General features: G+C 39.7%; 1 protein-coding gene across 1 annotated transcript; it reads right to left on the minus strand.

Annotated features, from left to right (window-relative positions):
• Window positions 1–956: 956 nt before the first annotated feature.
• aldh1a2 (aldehyde dehydrogenase 1 family, member A2) lies at window positions 957–22,720 on the minus strand. The gene is made up of 13 exons (XM_079665536.1): window positions 22,529–22,720; window positions 14,043–14,147; window positions 13,398–13,538; window positions 12,850–12,979; window positions 11,055–11,116; window positions 10,235–10,363; window positions 8,690–8,803; window positions 5,964–6,066; window positions 4,666–4,850; window positions 4,410–4,574; window positions 3,488–3,645; window positions 2,154–2,228; window positions 957–1,912 (listed from the first exon to the last, which is right to left on the minus strand). The coding sequence occupies exons 1-13, from the start codon at window positions 22,643–22,645 to the stop codon at window positions 1,840–1,842; spliced, it is 1,557 nt and encodes a 518-aa protein (XP_079521662.1). The 5' UTR covers window positions 22,646–22,720; the 3' UTR covers window positions 957–1,839.
• Between the last annotated feature and the right edge of the window lie 301 nt (window positions 22,721–23,021).

Raw genomic sequence — 23,021 nt, forward strand, 5'->3', positions numbered from 1 at the left:
TACTTACTTTCTCAGATCTTTGAGATCGACAGCCCTAAATGAAATATGTCGTCAGCCTAAATGATCACGTGACCTATTGTCCCACTCTTTTATTTTACAGTATTGTTCATTTTAAGCAATGGCTTTTGCAGAGTCTACATTTAGACACCAGGGCAGTCACTATAGGGTTCAAGGTCATGTATGTATATTTCAGCAATCTCAAATGTCAGAAGATATTAAGCAACGACTGGTTGTGAAAGCTCGTCCCACTCCCTTCCCTTCCTCTGTTGGTCATGACCCTCGACAACTCATCAGTCTTGTTTGAGTTACCTAAAATACACTGAAACCCTACTTTTTTACTTCTTTAGAACAACCATGTTTCGTAAAGTCTCACCATTGCTTCATGTTTTGTATGGATCGCCAATATTTGATTTTTGTTTTGTATCTGTTCATAGCACTCTTTAGTTAAAAAAAAGAAGAAGTTTTTGCTGTTTTTTCTATCATTTTTGTTTAGAATCAGAATCAAGTTTATTGCAAGGTACGTTTAAACATACAAGGAATTTGCTTTGGTATCTGGTTTAATGTCTATTTTACTTCATTCATGTGAACCTTTTATGCTGTTGTCTTTGCCAGGACTCTACTCTAAAAGTGATTTTGAATCCCAATAGGAATATTCCTGGTAACTTAAACATTAAAGGAAACATCTACCTGCCCAGTAGGTGGCGCTAAACGCTGTCTGAGATTTTATAGCCACTCACTATTTATATATTTATTTCAGTGCAACTTCAGCTTACAATGTTTTCCACATGGACAAATGGTTTATTTCCAAATCAACTACCAGTAACACAATAATAGTTTTGTATGACCCAGGTATAGGACATTTAGTGGATATGAACCAACAAATGGGGCTCCTTAATCAAAATGTGTGTGTAAATAGTGTGAACACTTAGGACAAGGAAACAAACAGAAAGAAACCATTTTCAAGGAAAAAAAGATTTTAATGAAAAAAAACTATGGTCATTTTATAATTTTATATCATATGATTGTATAAACATAAACATAGATGGACATCAATGAAAATCAGTTACATAATGTTTAAAATACATCTACTCCTCTTTTAGCAGGTGAGAGTAAAATGCTTTTAAGAGGTTAAAATCTTCACGTTTACAGTGAAAGGTTGACATACAGTGTTAAGTCATACAAGCTAAAATATAAACAAAGACAATTAGAAATCCATTTTAGTTATGAATTAACATTTCATCCATTTAAATCTGAGGCTGACAACATCAGTGGTCCTGAATGAGCTGACATGCTTGCATAAATTCTACCAAGAAAATGACAAATGAGGTTTTCTGAATGATCTTACCGCACAGTACAAAGAAAAACTGCCTCCCAACACATGACAAGTTGCTAGTAAAGGGTTGATTGCAAGTGCAGCGACTGAGTCTCTGAGCATCCAGCATCTTGGGGGGGGGGGGGGGGGGAGGTTTGGCGGCTGGGAGGGGGTGTTGTTATTGGGGTTTGCAGTCAGAGCAGTCTCCCCATCGTCTCTGTGAGTGCTTTAGTGTAGTTAGTGGAGGAGGTATACATTACAGGGGTACAGTTCAGTGGTGGTCAGTAAGACTGGAGACAGTCCACAAACTCAAGGGAGGGAGGCTGGGGGGGGGGGGGGGGGGGGGGGATCGGCTGACTTTCCGTGGCGAGCGATGCAGAGTTGATAGAGGAACTGGGAGGGCAGCAAGTGGTCACAGCCTGAAGTTACCCAAGAGATAACTAGTTTGGATGGTTAATATGGTTTGCCACTGTGGACGTGCCGACGAGTGATGAGGAAGACCTCCTCCCGAGAGAAGGGTGGGTGCTTTAAGAGTTCTTGGAGACCATCTTCATCGTGATGGTCTTCAGTTCTGAGTACTCTTTCAAGCCGCTTTCTCCCCTGAAAACAGAAAAAAAGTCACAATGCCGCTCGTTTTGTTACTAAACTATATCATGCTGACAGCAGCACTGAAATATAGTGTATACACTGCTAGAAGAATATTGCAATATGCTCTTAAAATAAGATATATGGGATGTTAAGCAATTTTGGAAAGTAGGTTTTCAAAACACACAAGTCAGTATTAGTAATATTGTGGTTAATGTGTGTATATTCAGTGGGCAGGCAGTCAAGTCATACTCACAATTCACGTCCATTGCCAGACATTTTATATCCTCCAAATGGACACTGTGTGCTCAGAGCGTTGAAGCAGTTTATCCTGGGGAATAAACAAAACATTGATCACTATTGTGCTTTTGACTTTTGTGGTTTGCTATTGTAATATTTTGTAGCAAAATCTTAATGCCGTCTGATAATAAGTCTGATTTATTGTCATTTTTGTAGCTATTCATGAAACCTTCTGGATTAAACAACATAATTCCCTTATTGTTTAATAAACACAGCTGAGGGTTGTCAGGCTGAGTATTTGGTAATTTATTAGCTGCTTCAGCCTGGGAAGGAAAGAGTGAAGCTGAGGTAGATTGGAAGTTGTAAAATGTTGGGATTGGTGAAGTTAATATGAATACCATTTAAAAAAAAAAAAAGCAAACTGAGTAAATTTAACAAAGATTGATTAAAGTAATTGTTAAATGAGAAAATGGATTCTACTCTTATGTCTGTATAGTAGTTATGAAGCTACCCACCAGCAGCAGAAAGCTAAGCATAGACACAAACACTGGAAAGAGCTAGTCCATCCAAAGGCAACCAAAACATCAACACCTCCAATGCTCACTTATTAAAACATTAAAAATCATTTTATTAAACTATATAAAGTCATATCTATAAGGAAACCGTTCCTGGTTGTCTACGGTCGATGCCAAAAGTCTCTACGTTGCAAAGATTCGTCGCTGTGGTCGGTATCAGAAGTGAGGTAATATTTCATAGAACAAGCAGGATGTCAAAGAAGAAAATAAGGTAAGAAAAAGGTTTTCATCTTTCTCGAAGAACACAATCCTCAACAGAGGAAGAAAATTGGGTGATGATTGGGCGGCATCAAGAATGAAGGACAAGGCAGAAAAATGTTTCCTCAGCATGCAGAGAAATGCAGTCAAGTATGACAAGTGGTGAGAAACTCTTGGCAGATGCTGTATGTTCGCAATAACTCTACTCCTACTCATAGCCATCTGCAGGTAATTACAAGAGAAACAAAACAGGTTTAGGTAAACTCAAGAACTAACATTTTATGACCATTTCATTTACACAAATGATAAAATTAGGGGTGTCAGTTTACATTTACATTGTGCGTTGCTGTCTTGCCCTGGCACGTTGCTATTGGTATGTTTTTATCTCAAATGTCTGAGCTGAGGGAAAGAAGTGAAAAAAAGGAAGAAAAACATTTCTTTGTGGTCTGTGTAATGATAGTGAAGTGGCACATTGCCAGTTTACAGTTTATGGATACCAGAGTCTGAAATGGTTGATACTTCCCACATGAAAAATATTACTGATTGCAGCTAAAGAAACACAGCAGATGAAACTCACCAGACAGTGCCAGCCTGCATGGCTGTGGAAATGGTCATGGCTTTGTTGATGTTGCTGGTGAATACAGCCGCAACCAAACCGTACTCTGTGTTGTTGGCTCTCTCGATCACTTCCTCGATTGTTTTGAACTTCATGATCTGCTGGACTGGGCCGAAAATCTGCCAAAAAAATATGAATTTGGTTCATTTATAAACCTTATTTCTATGTTTTAACTGTATATAGTGTATAACTGGTCACCTATACAGAGGTGTGAAGATTAGGATTGTGTTTACAAACAATTGTCTTACACTTGAATTATATGATTTTTTTAATCTGGTGGGAAGTAACATGCATACAGTTTAATCAAGGGCTGCACAAACTTGAGGTAGTTGTAGTTTACAACATTATTATATTATGCTACTTTATATCTACTTTTCAGAGGGAATTACTGGATACATTTATAAAATAGATTAAGTTACTACTAGATACAGATGATTCAATGTTTTATAGCATGGAATACTATACAAATTGTTTTAAGACATACTATACTCACTTTCTAGGACATGTTTATCAAATACATTACTGAGACTTTTTTGACATTTTATTTGAATTGTCATAAATGTAGTGACGTAAAATGGGCAATTGCAGTTGAAATAGCGTAACTGGAATAGTAAAGTAAAGGCACATCAAAATTGTAATTGCAGTACAGCACTTGAGTAAATTAACTTAGTAATTTATACCCCGGAAAAATATGATTAATTATTATGAATGAATAAACAATATAATAAAATGAGTATATTTTGCTGATAATATGTACTAGTAGTTTTACTTTTGTACAGTTGTTACTGCAGGTCATTGACTTGAAGGGAGGACGTAATATTCACAGAGGTACATGCATTAGTTTTGCAGGAGATATAAAAATCCCTGTTCTTCATCACCGTACCTCTTCTCTGGCGATGCGCATGTCGTCCCTCACGTTAGAGAAAACAGTCGGCTCGATGAAGAACCCTTTCACGCCCAGAGCTTTGCCTCCGCACTCCATCTTGGCTCCTTCACTGATGCCGCTCTGGATGAACTCCAACACACGATTCTGCTGCTCCCGACTGATCTGTGGAGGAGGAGGACGGACGACATCATAAGAGAGGCCAGGACAGAGAAAAGGAAGAAGACACAGCTTTACAGTAGATCTGTTGACTTACCTGTGGACCCTGCTCAGTGGTGGGATCAAAGGGGCTGCCGACTGTCCTCCTCTTGGCTCTCTCCACACTCCTCCGGACAAATTCATCATAAATGGGCTCTTCCACATAGATGCGAGAGCCGGCCGTGCAGCACTGGCCTGCGTTGAAAAACACGCCCTGGTGGGCCTCTTCCACAGCCAAGTCCACTGGAGGAAAGGGGATTTTAGTTAATCAATAGCTGCATGAAACAGTTTGTTCATTAATAATGCTACACCATGGGAAACATTTATTTTACAGGTTAATAATTAAATAAGAATACTTAAGTCTTTTTCGAAGGTGAAGTATTAAGAACTTTAGGTTAACATAAAGTGTAATCATCACATCTACATGTAAAACATCATTTTGTAAAAAGGAAAACGTGTGTAGTATAGTGTTACAACATTTCCCTAAATATTTATTGGAGCTATCCTGTGCAAATCTGATACCTGACACCTGAGAGACAGGACCCTGCTGTTGCGCACGAAGGGTTAACGGACCCCCGTGATTTATGGGTCTCGGCTGTAGCACCCGACTGAGTCAGGGTCCATTCTCCTGATTTACAGGCCTTAGGGAGCCCCTCTCACGGCTGCTGAAAGCATTTGAAAGCCTCGGCACCCCCAGTTTGGTGAGCCACTTAGAATTCATATGAAACCCATCCATCCACAGGTTTTCACAGCACTACAAAGCTTCTGAGCATTGTAAGACTCACAGTCCATGTGTGTTAATCCACAGACTGGAGGTCCTGAGAATGGGACACACGACTAAAAAAAAACAGTGATAGTGAAGAACCACCAGCCGTGCCAAAAGTATGCGGACCCAGTTTTACTGAAAGTACTGCATGACAAGTAAAAGTCCAGACTCTAAAATGTAAATGTTAGAAGTATTATATGCAAATGTTCTGAGTTTCCCCAAACTTTTTTTTTTTTTTAAGTATTACATTATTGTAAAATATGAATATTCAGTTTTTATCAGTAACACACATAATCTTATAATTTGTCTTATATCATATCATGTGTTACATATATTAAAAGTAGCTTGTGTGTTGTATAATTATTATATTGGAGTAAAAAGAACAATTTTCCCCCTGAAATGTACTGAAGTAGAGGTAGGAGTATCATAAAATATAAATACTCAAGTAAAGTAAAAGTGTATCAAGACAGTACTGACGTACAATATTTGAGCGAACGTCTTTAGTTACGTCCTCCAACTGCGAACCACCTATTGAGGGTAAATGTATCTCTGAATAAAGAGATACATTTAAAAAAAACTTTAAAACGTACAATCAGCATCTGCAAAGATGATGTTGGGGTTCTTTCCTCCCAGCTCCAGCGTCACTTTCTTCAGGTTGCTCTTCCCAGCTGCTTCTTGGATCAGCTTGCCGACCTGGTGAAGGAAACAGTTCTTGGGTTTACTCACAGAAATGCAGGCCCGTGGCCAGATCAGTAAATCAGCTGGAGTCATTAAAAAGCTTAAAGAGGTTGGTTAGCTCCAAACAGGGAATGCTCCGGTAGGCCAACTGAAACATGAGTTCTGCAAACACACAGAATGAATATCTATTACAGGTTTTTGGAGACAGCAACAGGAAAATAAAATGCTGTTTCAGCCGGGAACAGCATCTGATTTCTAATGAAGGGCAGGAAGAAGCAACCACAAGGCGTGTGTGTGGGGATGTGACTATCTGAGGGTGATTTCAAATGGGTCTGGTATGTCAATATGGAAGACCACAAGGGACTCGCTGTGGTTTATCTTTATCTTCCTATCATCCCTATTTCTACTTAATACGACCTAAACAGAATGAAGAATAATAAATAAAGGTTCAAGAACAGCACAAGGTCACTAAAGGGAATTCCATATGTAAGTCATCTTATACATAACAGGGTTTTTGTCAGTTTTAACTCTTTAACAGTAAATCATGTATACTTTTTATTTTTGGTGAACATTTTCAAAAGCATGCTCCAAGTTTATACATTAGTTTCTATGGTTCCTGGGAGCCATTGATTTTCAATTTATTGGAATGAAAATAAATGAGCTCAGCTGACGAGTGAGTCAGTGAGTGTGAATATGTTCCCTAACAATCACTATGTGTAGGTGTAAGGTGAATATCCTGAGGTTACAGAGTGATTAATAACACAACTCATTATTTTATCTTTATTCATCATATGTTGAGTTTTTCAAACTTACTTTCATAATGACGTCATTTTTATTTCAATCAAGATTTTTTTTCCTAATGTTTTCATGAGGCTCATGAGTACAACTGCTTTAACTTCAATTTTTTTAGTGTTGTGAAATAATGTATTATCTCAAAAGATAACAACAAGCCTGAGAAACTTCACACACCCCCCTTTAAAACCCCAACACCCTAAACAAGTATTCATCTTCCTGTTACTCATACAGCCCGTTTTATTTTCCGAGAGAACTGACAAGATAAAGTGGAAAAATCCCCTCTCAGTTTTCAACAGAAAATAACCCCACCTCCAGCTTGGAAAAAGACTCTCTCACTATCGTATCTAGTGTCTGACAGGCTTTAAGATACAGAAAAGCACAGACTATAAGAGAATCAAATGCAGTGCTGCGGCTGGTATAGAAAAAATACTTGGCTTGGTTTCAATGATTCTGAATCGTTTGGTCTGTCTTTGATGAGAATCACAAAGTGGCTGACTAAGGGAGGGTTAGCGTGTGTTTACTCAGTGGTAAAGGAAACACGCTGGGCTGCGAGACACTCCTCCATGTGCAGTCACAGCCACATGTGAGTCAGTACGAGGATGAGCTGTGGTCCTAAAATCCACCTGTAGCTTCACCACTACCAGTAAGAAGATGCGGTGGTGGTGAGTATCCCCCCCGCCCCCCTCCCCCCTCCACTCCAACCCTCTGCTACTAGAGCGTGGTGACTCACTGTCTGGGCATCGGCATTCTCTTACAGCACTGGCTCATTCTCTCAGTAATTGACTCCAGATCACATGAAACAACAGGAAAACTAGTAAAAAAAAAAGCTGAGCCACTCACAAAGGAAATGTTCAATCAAGACGAGATGATAAAACAAAGAAGATGTTTGTGTAAGAAGGTGCATTTGTGTCAGTTTGCGTGCACACACTGATTGGGTGTGTCTGACTGTGTAAAGGGATTGGAATAAAAAAATGTTTGTTTTATGTTATACTTTGCTGGAAAATCATAAAGACAGATACGAGACATACACAGGATAATATATGTTCCTCCTCATTGTGTCCAATTCTGATTCTGCTGTCTAATTCCTTACGCTCTTTTTTTGGCTCATCAGATCCTGTATATACCTGTGAAGGTTATTGAAGATTACTCAAAACATATAAACACACCGCCAGAGTCGAGGCAGGAATCTCCAGAACACCACAAGGCTAATCCGAGCATTACATAAACCTGGCTCATTCATCAAAGATACATAAGAAGTACATGCTCACATCACAACGTAAATTCTACCGGAGGGGCTAGCTTGCAGTTTGGAATAACAGATATTTATAAATGATCTGCAGTAAAATAATCTGCTGTCACTCTGGCTGCTCTCTCTGGCCTGAGGAATGCATTCAGACCGCAACACCTCTGAGCTCTCAACACCTAACATGGTTCGTCCATGATGATTAAGCTTTCCATTAACTGCTCCCCTGTTCTGCAGAGATACAATGATTTATCCGGATAGTAAGTTAAATGGAAGGTGCGTTAATACTGCAGAGACAGCGAGGGAAACAGAAGAGCGGCAGTGTTTTCACAGAGATGTGTTTGTATACTTTCAACGGCGCAAATATGTGCATGTGTGCCAGATAAAATCAAAGCCCCCCGTCATGAGTAGTAATGACAGGGCGCACAGTTAATGTAAAACCCCATTTGTTTGTCATTTAAACTTCAATGCATGCACACAACATACTCTAATTAGCCGGCCTGTTCTTATGGTCTGCACATGTTGGTCACTGTGTCCCTTGTGACAGAACTAAGCAATAGGCAGCTGTTGTTGTAAGCCACGTTATTAGAGAAAGCGTACCTTGGTTGATCCTGTGAAAGCCACTTTGTCTATGCCCATGTGCGAAGAAATCGCAGCTCCTGCCGTTGGCCCGAATCCTGGCAAAATATTGATGACTCCCGGTGGAAACCCAGCCTGTCAAAACAATGAGAGGAAACAAGCTTTAGTTGAGATGACAGCAAAGCCAAGCAAAACTGCAGGCGGTGTGGGGGAATCCGGACGCAACCCAGGGTCTGACCAGCTGAGAACGGAGAGAACATCAAAAAGAAGAAGGCAACAGACAGATAGTCTCCAGAAAGAGACGAGGCCAGAGAGGGCAGGGGGGGAGAGCGGGAGGATGTAGACACTGAGATATTTACAGAGTGATTACGTTTTAATACATAAACATGTTATGATAATTTGTTCCTATCCTTTACATAAGCATGTGTACATCTGGAACTTGAAAGGAACTCACTTCCTCTGTTGCTTTCAATAGTGATGACGTTATGGTTCAACTCCATAAATCAATAAGTCTTATTACATGTTGGCTTGACTTAACTGTACTCTAAATGCAGCTCTGTTGTGTTTTAATCTCTGCTTTGTCTTCCATTGGTCTCTGGAAACGTGTTAGCGCTGATATTCAATCTCCTATTGACTTCTAAGGTTGCTGATTGCAAATGTATTTTTAATTTAAAGAATTGAGGTACCGTAGCTTTAATTTTTGATCACATACAAATTCAAAAGCACGTCAGTACCTACAACATTAAGTGAACACTGTTCTCTATTAGCACATTCAGTCTGTGACTACTATCCAACATTGTGGTAGGGTCTGAATTACTTAAGTTTAAGACTGGCACGGATGTTTATTCCCAATCAGCCACTTGTAATTTTTGGTTTTAACAGTAAGGCAAAAATGAAGCTAAATAGCTCAGTAGCCAACTATTTGTAATAGTAATACAATTCTGGTTGTTTTGGTATATTTCTCAGTCTTTTAATAAGATTTTCACAAGATTAGTTTGTTCATGAATTTAACATCTTTTTTTAATCTCAACAACTATAAAAACTGTTCATAGTCACACATTTACACATACTATCTTGAGCAACCAGAGCACTGCTTCTTTAAAGATATGTTGGGTTTTAAAGTGCAATTTGTTCATGTTGAAAGGGCCACAAACAAATATAATGGCTTTTATGTTATTGGAAGAGCACCAAATCTTTCTACATTCTAAATAAAACGCTGCGAAAGGATGATAAACGTTAGTTTGTTTTTTATTTAGATTGACTTTAACTATAGCAAACGCATTGTTTGATGCTAATCTTAGGCTGAAAATTAGGATTACAGACTCTGGAAAAATGTGCCAGAAAAACCAGTGACAGTTTGTCAAACATCTGTTCTTTATCGCCCTGTGGTTATGTTAATGACGGATTATCCAAATAAAGTGTTGGCCAGATTCACAGTGAACAATGTGTACTTGGCGAACTGAAGCCGTTAACTGATTCTGATATTGGGAGTATTAACATAAGACTGGCCAAAAGAAATTTGGCAGGCTGCCTCATAAACATGTGTGGTTGGATTCTGTCATTTACCTCTTTGACGAGAGCTGCCATGTAGAGGCAGGTGAGCGGTGTCTGCTCAGCAGGTTTCAGGACAACAGTATTTCCACATGCGATAGCTGGACCCAACTTCCATGCTGTCATCATCAGAGGGAAGTTCCACTGTGAGGCACACACACACAAACACACACATTTAGAAAAAAGACATCATGCATCTGACTGACACACTGGGTGGTCACAAGTCAAGCTCAATAATTCATCGCTCTTTAGTCACTTACTCTCATTTTCACTCTGTCTAAACATAGTCAAGTGAGAAAATGTTCTCGGCACTTGTACAGTATTTTCTCTTCCCACAGTATTCTGAGAAAGCCGGGAAATTGCAACACATGTGCAATAGCCCCATATCACTGTACAAAACACAGGCCTGTGTTATTTCTGCTTTACACAGGAGCCCATGGGGCTCAACGCAGAACCACACGCTTTCTGCACTCTTGCACAATCAACAGTGTCTCTTTCTCCTTGATCTTTCCTCTCTTTTCTCACAGTTCTTCTCCTCAAACACACTTTGTTAAATCCCTTAGCTCACTCTTTTGCTTCTCACTTCTCGTTCTCTATTAGTCAAACTCACTGGCCCCGTCATTTTGGGGGCTTACCACAGGATTTACACGAATAAACAGTGTCTGTCAGGGAATTACTGGAAAATGAAAATTGAAATTCAACGAATAGGCCAGAGGAACAACCAACGACAGCTCTTTTAAACTCAGCCAATTCATTGTTGTATGTTATTTTGTTCAAACCTTTATGTCCATTTGTCTCAATCATGCACGTCACTCGTAGGAAGGGTTATACTCACAGGGATAATTTGTCCACAAACTCCAATGGGCTCATATCTGGTAAATGATATATACTCTCCATCTGTGCAGGAACACACGTGCCGCACACACACAGACACAGACACACATACAGACACAGACACAGACACACACACACAATCATACACACACAAAAAAAAACAGAGAGCAGGGTTATTCATTTCTAGCTTTAGTAGTTTAAAGCTTGTAATTGCCTGAAAGACATGAAAAATGTCACCACCTGATACCCCCGGTGTTGTTGACTCAACATGTTAATTTGTAAATGAATCCACACGCAACATTCCTGGTTGCTTTATCCCAGTGAGAGATTACATTTCGTTTGGAGCCTCCTAAAGTACAGGCATGTGTGTAACTGTTTTAGGTCATAGAGATGGGTGTTATGCTGGAAATGTTTGCTCATTCCTCTTGCATTACCAAAGTAAAAGGAGGTACTTGCTGAGGGTGTGCCATGCTTGTTCATATTCAACAAAAACAATTGATATTGAGAAATTTATAGAAATGTGTTAAAACAGTCGTCAGCTGAAACATTGACTCATGTTGCATTTGGACTTGAATGACCGATGGCAGATGACAAGCCGGATAAGCATTTTCAATGGGATGCAGTGGGAGTATGACAATGGACACAAAACTGCAGCACAAGGTCTCATATGTCAACCTTTTTTTCCGTAATACCAAAGTGGATGTTGGGTCTTTCAATACTGTTATTGTTTGGAGAATGAAACTATAAACCTATTAGACATGAGGTTTTCGGGAGGAGCTCAAGTATCTGCCAGGTTTGTTTGAAAGTATGACTCCTGCGAGATGACTTATATTTCAATTTGGAACAAGAAATGTAAACTATACCAAACTGTGTAGCCAAAGGTGCTCCACATAATGTCACTCCCTATTCATTTCACACTGTCTGTGATACAGATTTAACACGATAATCTCAGCAAGACAGATAGATGTAATGGGGTTGTTGATGGGAAAAATCCTGCACTTCATCCCAACTGTTGAACAAACACATGAACGGACAGCCTAACATCATAGAGACTACAGGAATACCCTTGTTTATTTCCACTAGAGCAATAAAGCTTTGACCAAAGCCCTGGCAAAATGCTCACCGAGGTTGGTTTGGCAGCAGTGTACAAGAGAAGCTTTGAGAGGGACAATAAGGTGGTATCAGGAGGTTTCCCATGTCCTCTCTCTTATTCTATTTTCCTTTTTTGTACTTCCTGTTGAAACAGACAGCCAACTTTTCCCTCTAGCAACCCCCAAACTCAACTGAGGCGACACTGGAGGCAGCCTCAACAGGACAATAAATGTTAGTGTTAGGAGTAATCCCCAATTTGATGTCTTACTTTGCTGAGTATAAGTGTGCTTCTCCTACAAAACCTTTTTTTTATTCAACTAAGTGTGTTGTAGGTTTGCTACATTGACTGAAGGTAAAACAAATAAATTGCAATTCATTTGATTACTGATTCATTGTCATTTTTAATGGGATAAATAACAGAAAACCTTGGAAGATACGAAGATTTCCTGTGCTTTTTCAGTTTGATATTATATATAATATATAAAGATATGCGCTTGGAATTATTTTAACAGTATATTTTTGTAATATAGTCTGACGTTTTATAGACCAAACAACTAAATAATTGCAACCCATTTCTCGCTACTATCTTCCTTTGAATCTTCTACTTTTACCTTCATTCTCCAACCACCACTCTCCCTAAACAACAGTCTGCCGTCTGTCCATGTCACTAAAACTATGCCGTCTTAATCAAAAAAGGATCTTACCCATTGGAATAGAAGTGCCGTGGATCTTGTCTGCGTATCCAGCGTAGTATCTCAGTGTCTTTATGGTTCCCTGGAGGTCCACAAACAGGGTGGGCAGGAAAGGCTTCCCACTGTTCAGTGACTCAATAGTCTGAAGAGAGACGGGGGAGACGAAATATGTGATATAACCTTGTGATCCTCACATAATTCCATACTGCTCCAGTCTTTACACTCTCCCGCGGGTGAAATGTGACACTAAGATAACACTTAGCTACAAATACAGCCCCTTAGTTACAGTTATATGTTCCCTTTAAGGCAAAGTAAGTTTATCAGTATTTTCACACAGCGGCAGCTCAAAGTGCTTTGCAGAAAGTATAAAATGAAATGATCAGGCAAAGGAGAAACGGTTATACTACAGTTACAGAGATGTTTTAAATGATTACATTAATAGGGCAGCAATCAAGAAGATAAGACTCCATTTGTTAATAATTGTTATCCATGTGGGAAATAACTCTTCTAAACTGAAAGAAATGTATTAACAATAATTTTGTCATGCCAGTATAACTTACTGCTAGATAGACACTGTCTCTCTCCACCAGGTCGGCCAGTTTGGCCAGCAGCCGCCCTCTCTCAGACGCATCCATCCTCCGCCACACGGAGCCCAAAGAGGAGGCGAGGCGCGCAGCCTGCACCGCTTTATCAACATCCGCCTAAAAAGACAAGACACATCATTATCAACCAGATGCAATAAACAAGTGTCTTTGAAATGTTTCATGCCAGTAGCACGCTGAGTTTTTCAACTTTTTATTTTCTCATAAAAGATTGATTCGTGTTGATCTTAAAGCAACTAATACACATGCATTTAAAGAACTAAAAGCAATATTTAAGCCTCTTGTAAGCCTCTACCAAATACCTTTTTTATTGTTGTTTACTTCGTCTTCACTACATTTTTTAGGGAAACTCTATAAATGTGTTCACTTTTCAGATAAAAATCAGTTTATAAAACATAGTGATACTAATCATGATCCAATGTTATAATATTGTAATACTGACAGTGGCCATTCCGAATGACTTTTGATAAGTTAAGTCCATATTGTCGCACACATTTTAAAATGCAGGATCTCCTGATCCAAAGTATTTTTATAGTGTGTTATTGATAATCATGTTTTCTAGGTGAAAAACAGACAAAAGACGCTGTGTTCTAGAGTATTTACCTTTTCGGCTTCCTGGACCTCACAGATCTGCTCTCCAGTAGCCGGGTTATAGGCCGGAAAGACCTTTCCACTAACAGAGTTGTGCCACTCATTGTTGATGAAAATCTGCAAAGAGAAAATGCATGTTTAGTTTTCCTATTTTCGTAAAGCGATACAATAAAGAATCTATACGTAAAGTCAGGGTCGAAAATCCCTTTGTATGAATTTGATGCAAAAAGCCCAATTCATTTTCAAAACCTATTAAAAATAAACAATTTAAACTAATTATATGTATGTAAATATGTAATTGCACATATATTCAAACAAGCCTAAGAGGAATATAATAACTTCCCTTTGTATTTATATTCCAAATATTTATGTTAAGTAATCACTTCATCACATGCTTGTAGTTGAGGAAAGACTAACAGCCCTCTTCGGGCTCTTGTGTAAGGGATATGGGAGAATCTGGAAATCTGGACAGAGATTCCTGCCTGTCCAGCATTGCTCTCTGGGGAGTGCTCCACCATCCAGACAAAGGGGTGGGGTGGGGGTGAAGATAAATCCCTATCAGACACCAGACCCCCACCCACCAACCCACCCCCAAGCACACAGACACACGTTTCACAACATCTCTGCTCGTTTACGAGATCATAAAACACGTGCCGCGCTTGGTTTCTGTGATGCGTTAAAGCAAGTCTTCCGTTAAACAACCGCCTTGGATTCCAAACAGGACATAGTTGACATCTATTAAGACCAGAAGTAAAATAAATGTTTACACAGTCACAAAGCTGGGAATTATGTCAGAAAAAATACAACACACCCTTTATAAGCTGATGGAAAGTTGAACAAAATGCAAGTGTGATTTGAAATGTGCAAATATATATTTTGAAAGTTCTCGTTGACGTGTTTAGATCTATTAGGCGGACTCCTCACACACGGTTTTTAATGGCTGTCAGTCTGTCTGATAGATAGAGTGCCAGGAGAACATCTGCTGGCACATATCCCTCTGTGTATACATATGCTCTTACCGTCCTTCTACTTAGAGGAGTTTGGATGCAAACCTGAGATCATGGCTCAAGTATCCCACTGGCCTAAGCCTCCCTAAACCCTCCAACATGTTTACCTCAATAAACGGTGGGCTTTAAGCACTATTTAATTGGCTATAAACTATTACCCGTGTTTACTTTCAGGTTGGTATAAAATGCCAGAGAGCCTGAAAACTGTTGGAGTTGCAGCACACACATCACTCTGCCTCCCTCCTCCTCCTCCTCATTCCCACGGCTCGCAGGCTCATAATGTGGCCTCTGCGTATGAATAACTCACATGCAGACGTTTAAGGTGTTCAGTATCTGTGTGTACCACCCCACAGAACCATACGTTATACACTCATTCCTCTACGTTTCCTTTGTACTGGTCACACACACCATCCCCCACACACCTTTACCCACGCACACACACACAAAGATAGACAGGGCCAGAGAGGCTTCTCTCTCCAGTGTTCTCAGGCGCCTCCATCAGAGGCCACCTTTAATCTGACGCTCATTAAGAGCACTTCATAAAATTGTCAGTAACGATAAGGAGCAGAGGGCCAGCTACAAAAACAGAAAGTCCTGTAGAGCACTGAATTAGTTTTTAAATTTATAGGGGCCACTGAAGTGGGGCGCCCTAAATCAGAGGAGCCCCCTGACAGCCTCAACAGTCCAAGCAAGAATGCAGACCATGGGTAGCTTTATGCATGGCGTAACCCCTCTCACAAGACGCTGCTAAAGGAGAACGGATGAAGCACGAGAACAGTGGAGCAGGCCGCCACCTAAATCACAGCGAGAAAAGGACAACTGTCAGCCGCCGTTTGGCTCGGCCCTCTCTCTGGGCTCGGACTGGTGTTACACTTTTGTCTCGTTCCATTGAGAGACTTGATTAAGATGACAGGGCCGAGACGTAAATCAACTCTCAAGGTTTCTTAAAATTGCTTTTAGGATCATTTGGACGACGGGCAAGAACACAAGAATGAAAAAAGCAAGTGCAAGGGTGAACATTTTCAAATGACAAATCGTGTTTCCCATTCCCTGCGGGGTCGTTACTATCCTTCCACAAGATGGTTTTATGTTTATAAAACCACCAGACTGCAGATGACAACATTTTCAAAACAAACTATTTCACTTTCTCGCAATTAATCCTTGCTACAACTTTTAAAGCAAACATTTGTAAAATGTTGTGCCACTACATTAATTAAGAAACGCTTTAACGCGGTCAGAGCTGTGATCTGTGATGCCTGACGCATAATGAGGAGGCCTGATGTGGATTAGAGCTAAGCAGCAAGCATATAGGTCAAGACTTTCTCCATGGGCCACAGGGCAGCTGCAAACATTTAGCAACTCCCAGGCTTTTCTGAAAAACCTGTCAATCACAGCATCCAGACAGAGCCTGGCCATGGAGATAATGAAAAGATGAGACGTGATGAACACGTTTCAACGTTTCTTTTGCTCATTAAGTCGGCCATTTGGTGCAGGTGTCTTAACCGTCGTCATCCGTTACAAAATGTTTTAAACAATTCAAATAAAAATTCAATGTTCTTCACTTTGCACCAAGTAAAATGTTAATTGCTCTTTATATTTGCCATGTTAACAACACTTTGCAAGATTATTTTTGTGATAATAATTCTTTTTTTTAGAAGTAAGCTGTAATGGGAAGTAAGAAATGCCAAAATACTTTCTGCAGCCAACAAAACATCTGTTTGGCTCCCTGTTCTTCTCACAGCTCAGATGCTAACGGCTGAAAGAACATTACATGAAACTCATTTCTTGTCTAAAAGTAAGATCGGTGGGGGCAAGAGATGGGGTTAGTTTAGCGTTTAAACAGGGGTTTTATATATAAATGTGTGTTTATACACAACAAGCCAAGAATCCACAGCCAGACCGGGCACCTGCAACGCTCGTCTGCGCAGGAAGTTTCATATCCTCCCCTATCACAGGACCTCCATTTCCTCTTTGGATGGGTTTCAAAAGTCTTAGAATTACTACTGTTACAAGTGATTGGAGAGTATGTGAAAGTGAAGACCAGCTGGTGTTTTCTGCTCCTACTCCTCTCCACATGTGTGACACCATGGAGCCTTCATGTTTTTCATTCACACTCCCTCAGACAATGCCAGCCGGCGCTCCTGGGTTTGGCGAGGGCGACCTCGCTGTCACTGACTGGCAAACGTCTTTGTATCGTCAATGTATGTGGGCATGTGGTTAAAGTTGTTCATTCTGATTCAGAAGTTATGTGAGAAAAACACTAATTTGACATAAGGTTGTAATTATAAAAACAACTTCTTATTCACTGTTTCGGTTGCTTTAAGCAGGCAGAGAGACTTTGCACATCACCACAGTATCAGACAGCTTATATTAAATACTTTTTTAAGGCTTATATAAATCATAGTTGTTATAATTTTTTCTGAAAACACACAACAGAGGACTTTTGTTTGACATATAAATGCATTGCTTTTGACAAAATTGCTCGGCAGATTCTTATCCAACTAGAAGGCCACTTTGAGAGCGCAGACCTCTGCCAGGGCCATGCCATATCTCACAATGGTAATACGAAAAATATTGTTGTTTCTGCCTTGTGATTAAGATTGACTTTAATTTAACGGGTTATTTCTTGGCCCATGCTACATCCTCCCAACAAGCTATATGAAAATTGGGCCACTATCTTTTCTGTAATACTGCTAACAGATACACAAAAAAACTAAAACCCCTCTTGTTGGCGCTATTAAACTGCTTTCTTAAGTCAACAGTTAGTTAAGTAATTGATATACCCAATGAGCATACGTGAACCACAAAACTTACATTTTCAAATATCAAAAGTGAAGTAAAAGCCAGAAAACTTCTCCGCGCTTCACACAAATATATAAACTTTCAGACTTAAAGGTGGGGTAGGTAAGTTTGAGAAACCGGCTCGAGATACACTTTTTGTTATATTCCATGGAATGCTCTTAACATCCCGATAGCAATGAATATTTTAAGTGCTTTGACAAAAAATCTATACAAAAATATCATCTGTGGAAGCCGTAGTACTGTAAAAAGCACGACCAATCATTTTAGCCGGCCTGGCTAAAATATCTGGATGGCCTACCTGCCTGTCAGCCTTCCATCTGTGCACAAACTTATCTCGTGCCCTCATTGTGTTGGAGGAGGGGCTCTGTAAGGAAGTGGCAGATTTGGTCCAGCTGTATTTTTTCAAATTCTAGCGCACTCGAGCTGGTTTCTTCAAAATGACCTACCCCACATTTAATATACATTTATTTTAAAAAAAATGCATCAGAACTTGATCTACAATTTTGACTAAGTGTTTAAAAAGTTAAAAGACAAACAATAAAATGGACCTCTCCTCTCACTACTGGTGTTATTTCTTTCCTTGGAACATCTGAGGTTTGATGGGTTTCCTGTGTACTTAACCGTTCTCTAATTCTTGAGTCAAGGAGAAGAACAGTAGTTTTACTCGTGGTATCAGTGGACAAAGAGGAAGTCATTTTTAAAGAAATATGATGCTTTTCCACTTCTGTGTCTGCTATGTGTCGTGTTTGCTGGAGAAAGAGCCTATAGGCCAACAGATTTATGAAGCCAAGTGTTTTTCAGAATGACACCGTAAGGATTTACACGTCCCTTGTCAAGAGGGCCGCACACTGAAGGTATGGGAAGTTAACTGGGTAACCTCGCTGTCACTGCTCTTCCTTAAACAGTGATTAAGAGACAGGGGACATGATGTTGACGTCTCTGCTAAGATGATAATTTACACTCGCTACACAAGTAGGCATTTCACACCAATGGACATATTAATGGCGGTGCACACTTACCCTGTCACAATCAAAGAGATGTGTTTTAGAGAGTATGTGGCCATGTGTGTGCGAACAGGGAGATTGTGTAAGCAAAGGCAGAGGAGGAGGGGGAGAGTTCTCGCTGTGCTCGTTGTGATAAATCATTTAGTTGCACAGTATCCCCTAACTTTGGCTCTGTTTGATCTTGATCGCAGTAAGATGGTGGTTTTGAAGTGAAAAACTCCAGAACTGCAGGTCAGCTCTGGCGAGGCAGGGCCACTAACCCACACAGTGAGACAGAGTCATAATTTACACCCCGCTGGACAGCACCTAGCATCGGGGAGCCCCAAGCCTCCATCTGTGCTATCTCAATCAGTGACAGATTGATGGAGCCTCTTATTCATCCAAACTGAGTGGATGTCTATGCGTAGACTGCTTTACAAATACTCGGCAGACAGGCTCTGCAAAGGTTCCTACGGTGTAAGTGCACTAATGCCACCATGAGCAAAGCATCCAAGACAATTTACAACTGCTGATTAGTTTAGGAGATGTGTAACAAAGAAAATGAACAAGGCCACTGATTTAGATCCTACAATCTGGTCCGCTTGGTTAATTTTTATATTTGTGAGACAATTACCTATGTAGTTACACCAGCTCAAAACACATACAAAAATATAGATTTGTGTATATACGGCTAAAGGGCAATCCTTTTTTTAAAGCTTAACATTCACTTTGGTGGAGGGGTTTATATTGTGAGGGCACTTCACTTCACAAACATTTGACAGACTGCTCCTTCAAAGAGAAAGCATCAGAGTTATTTGCATTCCTGTTAAACATGTACACCTAAGTGTATGGTTTAACAACTCATCATCGCCGAACGGTGTGAAAAACCACAAAGGCCAGAAGCATCACCCACTGAAAAGAGCAGGAAAAGTTTATCTGTTTGCTTTAAATATTCATCAAATAAAACTCTTCTCTCCCTCTACCACAAGCGGAAAACATCAATAAATAGCTCTCTTATTTATGACTTCCTTCGTGGTCCTATCAACCTTTAAACTGTTTCTGTCTTGTAACCCAGCTGTTGGAGCCTTCTAGCGATAGACATGTGGGGGTAGGGGACGGGACAACCAAAAGAGAGCTTTCCTTCTCAAGCTCTCAGCTACAAAAGAGAGGGCGTAAGAACCTCACAATGAAGCGTAAGAGGATAACAATAGACTGATAACAGAACTCCAATCATATATAGATGCACACAAAATTCCAGATAGCTTTACTGATAATATCAATGTGTCGCTGACCATGAGAAGTTTATGACTCGGTGAGGGGCAAGGGGCAAGCCTTGACTGCAATCACTTTTTTTATAACATGCTTATGTTATAGAAGCAAACCTGTTGATACTGTGTCAGCCATTTCTCTATCTCCAGGGTTGATATCATGTAATCATTGCATTGCAAAAGAAACCTTTTTGTTTTAGACTTTCTTTTTATGTGATTAAGGGGAAAGTCTAATGCCTTTATGTTACAGAAAAGTGTAATATATAAGTGTAAAACAGTATCTGAGAATAAAATCTGTCCCTCAGCTTGCCGCTCCATCCACTCGCCCTACAGGCCAGTGAACGGCGCTGCTTGTTTCCCCTGCAGTCAGTGGGGTGGAGAACAGGAACAGGGTGTGAGGAGAGCCCACGCCAGGGGTTCCCATAAATCAGGGCCCTTCTGCCCCCAATGTCCACCAAACCAACAGGGACTAGATGATCCAAATTCCTGGGTGTTAATTCACCAAGTTGCTCCCTAAATATCCTCCTGTACACCGTTGTTTGCGAGGCCTTTAACTAACACTCTGTGCTGTGAGGGAATGGAAAGCTTACAACACGACAGAGCCTATACAACATGTACTGTCCTCTTTAGTGAAGCAGCAGCGTGACCTTTGCACATAAAACACAGAGGTATGTGTTAACACCAAGCAATTATAGCACTGACTGAACTTACATCACGCTATCATTAATATGACCTTTAATCTCTGTAATCATAAAAACACTTGTTCTGCCGATAGAAGACCCTTTGAGTGGCAACAAAACTGCAGCAGGCTACCTCCTGGCTACTAAGGCTGGTGACCTCAAACCAAAGAAAATCGCAGTCAGCATTTAATCAGAAGATCTTAAAATAATGACTAAAACTTACTTCAAAGTGTACCAATATGCACATAGGGAAAAAAACGAACAAGGCATTTCCGAGATGTTATAAAACATATGAGAGCTATTTTTAACATGTGTGTAACTGGCTCAAGATTTGTGGTGGCTCAAGACTTAAATTCCAAGCATAAGGCCAAAATACTTCACAAAGAAAATAAGAGACTGTGATTTACTGATTAAGGATTCCTTAAAAAATGTAATAGTATATGTAGTGCTATGTTTTATTATGGTAACAAAATGTGGAAGCACTTAACTACGAATCAAGAACTTACAGTATCCTCACCAGATGTTTTAATCAAATCTCTCTGAAAGCATTTATTTTAGTCGTATCTGCAACATGATTTGTTCCATGGCTCAAATGAAGTTCTTTGTTTAACTCAAGCTTCTTTCTCCAGCTGTTTCTGCATCCCCTTTCTCCCACCCACACACTGTAACACAATCCTGCTCTGATAACACATTTGTTGTTTAACAATCTTTACTTTTAAATAGATTTTTTTCTCTACTAAACAAACTTGCTGTCACTAAATAATGAGAAAATGACTGCCTTAATGACTGCAATCCTTTGGACTTGAATAACATGTGTGTCGTGTCATTGAAAGAAAAGACTTCAAGGCATAAATAAGAGGTGCTATCTTGTTTTTAAGCAAGCTCAGCCTTTGCCAATGATAAAAAAGAACTATGAGCAATTAAAGATTACTATAATTTGAATAAAAAACAAAACACTATTGAAGTAATCATAGTAGAAAAATGGAATGAAAGATTGAGATGTTTTTTTTAAGATGATATTTTGTTAACATTTTCCAATATTACATTTCTTGTACATGTATCAATCTTTTAAATACTTTTTTTAATGCCCCCTTATTAGACGATTTCAAATCAAAAACACATGTTATAATCTTGCTCTCCAGGCAGTAAACTAATTGGATGTTGGTATGTATCTTAAGATGCAATGTAAAATAAAACAAACAAATAGGCTATATTGATAGAAAATAAAATTATTCACTTTGTTAGAAATATTTAAAAACTAACGATAGTTCTAAACTATGTCACACCCTTATTTGCACGTATACTAAAGAAATACTTGCTCAAATAATTTGCAACATAAATTATCAGCGTTTATCTCAGGTTTATGTAGTGATTTAATTTAGAACATGACACTATTATATATTTAATTCAACATTGATTATAAAACGTCTTATGTCGGTTGTTGTTACGTTTGAATTATCGTATCTGGGGGTTATTGGTTTATACATTACAATATGCACTGAGCACGTGTACGCAGAAGAAAGTAAAAGTAGGAATCACTCAATTTATCAGAAAGTTTAGACCGGATAAGTTGCCTCAGCTGCAGCTCCGAGTGAGCTTCTCTATCTGATATTAAAACGTTAGCTGCTGACACACACAAACTGCAGTTTAAAGAAGTTTGGGTTGAAGAAACACACATGATCAAATAAGTGCGAGCAGAGGACACGGAGTCGTTACGCGCAAAGAGAGAGGGTCGGCGGCGGCGGAGCAGAAACAGACCTTGGTGTACTTGATCTCCGGGTTGGGCACCGGGGAGGGCATCAGATGGAGGGATGCCATGAGAGCAGCGGGGTCGCTCTTCACCTCTCCGGGGATCTCGATCTTACTGGAAGTCATCTCGGCTGTGTCTCTAGTCTTCTGCTTGCTGAGCCTCTCGGGGTTTTTTTCTAAAGATTTCTGATTAGGACTTTGGGTTTCTTCCTGGGTTTATAGCCAGGTGTCAGCTGCGGTTCATTTTGATTGGGCGAAGAAAAGGGCTGTCCTTCTGAAAATTAAATTCATGCATTTACATAAACGACCCAACCATGCGTGTTAAGGAGGAGAAACACATCCACCCCACCCACCTCACACTCCCGGTACACTCGGTTTACACTGCTTTTACCCAACAACAGACGCTTTTACGCAGTAATTGATAGTTTTACAACTAAACAAAGAAGAAAACAAACACATTTCCATGACTTATTAAGAGTTTAGATTGGGAGATCATGTAAAC

Source organism: Notothenia rossii (assembly GCF_949606895.1).
Source record: "Notothenia rossii genome assembly, chromosome: 2".
Taxonomy (NCBI): Eukaryota; Metazoa; Chordata; class Actinopteri; order Perciformes; family Nototheniidae; genus Notothenia; species Notothenia rossii.